At 36.1% G+C, this 2,011-nt stretch overlaps 1 protein-coding gene across 1 annotated transcript; it reads left to right on the top strand.

Annotated features, from left to right (window-relative positions):
* Positions 1-1,444: 1,444 nt before the first annotated feature.
* Positions 1,445-1,727, top strand: SMIM31 (small integral membrane protein 31). Its single transcript, XM_088836653.1, has 2 exons — positions 1,445-1,569; positions 1,691-1,727. The coding sequence occupies exons 1-2, from the start codon at positions 1,445-1,447 to the stop codon at positions 1,725-1,727; spliced, it is 162 nt and encodes a 53-aa protein (XP_088692779.1).
* Positions 1,728-2,011: the final 284 nt, after the last annotated feature.

Raw genomic sequence — 2,011 nt, 5'->3', positions numbered from 1 at the left:
GGAGATGGTGAGGGACAGGGAGGCCAGGCATGCTGCCTGGGGTCCACAGGGTCACATAGACATGACTGGGCAACTGAACAGCAAAGACTCTGCATATAAGTTAAATAGCAGAGTGATACTATACAGCCTTCACATACTCTTTTCTCAATTTTGAACCAGTCCATTGTTCCATGTTGAGTTCTACCTTTGCTTCTTGTCCTGAATACAACTTTATCAGGAAACAGGTAAGTTGGTCTGGTATTCCCATCTCTTTAAGAATTTTTCACAATTTGTTGTGATCCACATAGTCTAAGACTTTAGGGTGGTCAATAAAACACAAGTGGATATTTTTCTGGAATTCCCTTGCTTTTTCTATGATTCAACGAATGTTGGCAATTTCATCTCTGGTTCCTCTGCTTCTTCTAAATCCAGCTTGTACATCTGGAAATTGTCGTACATTTGAAGCCTAGCTTGAAGGATTTTGAACACTACCTCCCCAGAATACGAAATAAGTGCAATTGTGCACTAGTTTGAACATTCTTTGGCATTTCCCTTCTTTGGGATTGAAATGAAAACTGACGTTTTCCAGTCCTGTGGCTGGAACTACAGGGTATACGAACTCATTTTAAAAATACATTCAAAGGAACCTGAGAACGTAGATGAAAGACTTCAATAAATTGCTTCCGAAAATAGGCAGTAAATAAACAATTTAGGAGGAGTTGCAGTAGAAGGGTGTGAAATCTCTTTCTCCATGTCTTAAAATTATAACATTCCCATGTATGTCCACAGTGGCTTAAATATTTTACGTATATAGTGAGTATTGAAAAACATAAAGAAAGAGGTTACTTACAACTAGGTAATATTATAATTTTCCCCAATGGAACTATGATTTCCTTTCTAAATATAGGAGCTCTCCTTTTTTTGAGTCTGAGATTGGAAATTCTCATGATTGACTTGTTAGCACATTTATCTTTATCTGGGTTAGGTTAGATCAGTGACTTTGAATACTCTGGTTTCTTCACCAAAAATTGCTTCAATTGTAGATTTATCACCTCGTTAGCAAATGCTAGGTAATTTCCAGAACAAGAACTTAGTCTGAACCTGGGTGTGATCAGTGAGACAGAAACAAAAATATATTATTATTTTTTCGTTCATGAAATGAAATATATCCTATCTTTACTGCCAGAGTCCCCAAAACTCACAAAGCATAAACTGACTGTCATTTACACTCTCACATTCTCTTCCAATCTACACAGTAAAGTCTAATTTCAATTACACAGATGGTGAGGCCAAATTTCAAAAAAAAGGACCACATTCCATTTTTGCTATCTCCAAGGGTACAGAAATATCTTAAGTTTCAGTAAATCTAAATATAAAATAAACAGTTACTCAAGCTCTCTATGGACCAGAGTTTATAATGTGAATGTCTGCTTTCTATTGCAGGTAAAGAAGTTTGTGGTCTTTCATGGAACTTCCATTTACCAACCTGGAAATGGCATTCATTTTACTAGCTTTTGTTATCTTTTCCTTCTTTACCCTGGCTTCCATCTACACTAAACCCGATGACAGGAATGAAGGTAAGGAGAGAGAGCTCTTCATAACAGTCTCCATTTACTTTCCCCACCCAGTCATCTTTCTCTATGATTTGACTTGATTTAGTTTCTAGTTTTATGTTTGAGGGTGAGTGTGTGTGTGTGTGTGTGTGTATGAGAGAGAGAGGGAGAGGGAGAAAGAGTTTGTTTATTTAATAGCCTGAAATATCTACTATAATGTTTTGTCCTTATTTATTAACAGCTATTCACATGACTTTTAATCCCAGAATTTGATGGATCTTAATGTCTTAAATTTTACATATATAGAAAATTTTTCTTACGCCATCCTCTGTTCCTGCCCCTCATCCCTGTTGCCCATCAGAAACTTAAAATGTGCAAAAAAGTCCAGTGTCTTTTAAAGTCTTTAGAAGTAATTTTTAGCAAGAAACAAATTCCATTATTTTGTAAGTATATCGTGTGTTTGCGTGTGCATTTTTGTT

Source organism: Moschus berezovskii, chromosome 5 (genome assembly GCF_049115385.1).
Source record: "Moschus berezovskii isolate FMDL1 chromosome 5, NW_MosBer_1.0, whole genome shotgun sequence".
Taxonomy (NCBI): domain Eukaryota; kingdom Metazoa; phylum Chordata; class Mammalia; order Artiodactyla; family Moschidae; genus Moschus; species Moschus berezovskii.
Note: the sequence above shows the minus strand (reverse complement) of the source record. Positions and strands in the feature narration are given on the sequence as shown.

Coding starts and splice junctions, on each gene's coding strand:
- SMIM31 (XM_088836653.1), top strand. CDS start 1,445: ATGGAACTTCCATTTACCAACCTGGAAATGGCATTCATTTTACTAGCT. Junction 1,570..1,690: donor AATGAAGGTAAGGAGAGAGA/GCTCTTCATAAC, acceptor TGTGTGTATGAG/AGAGAGAGGGAGAGGGAGAA.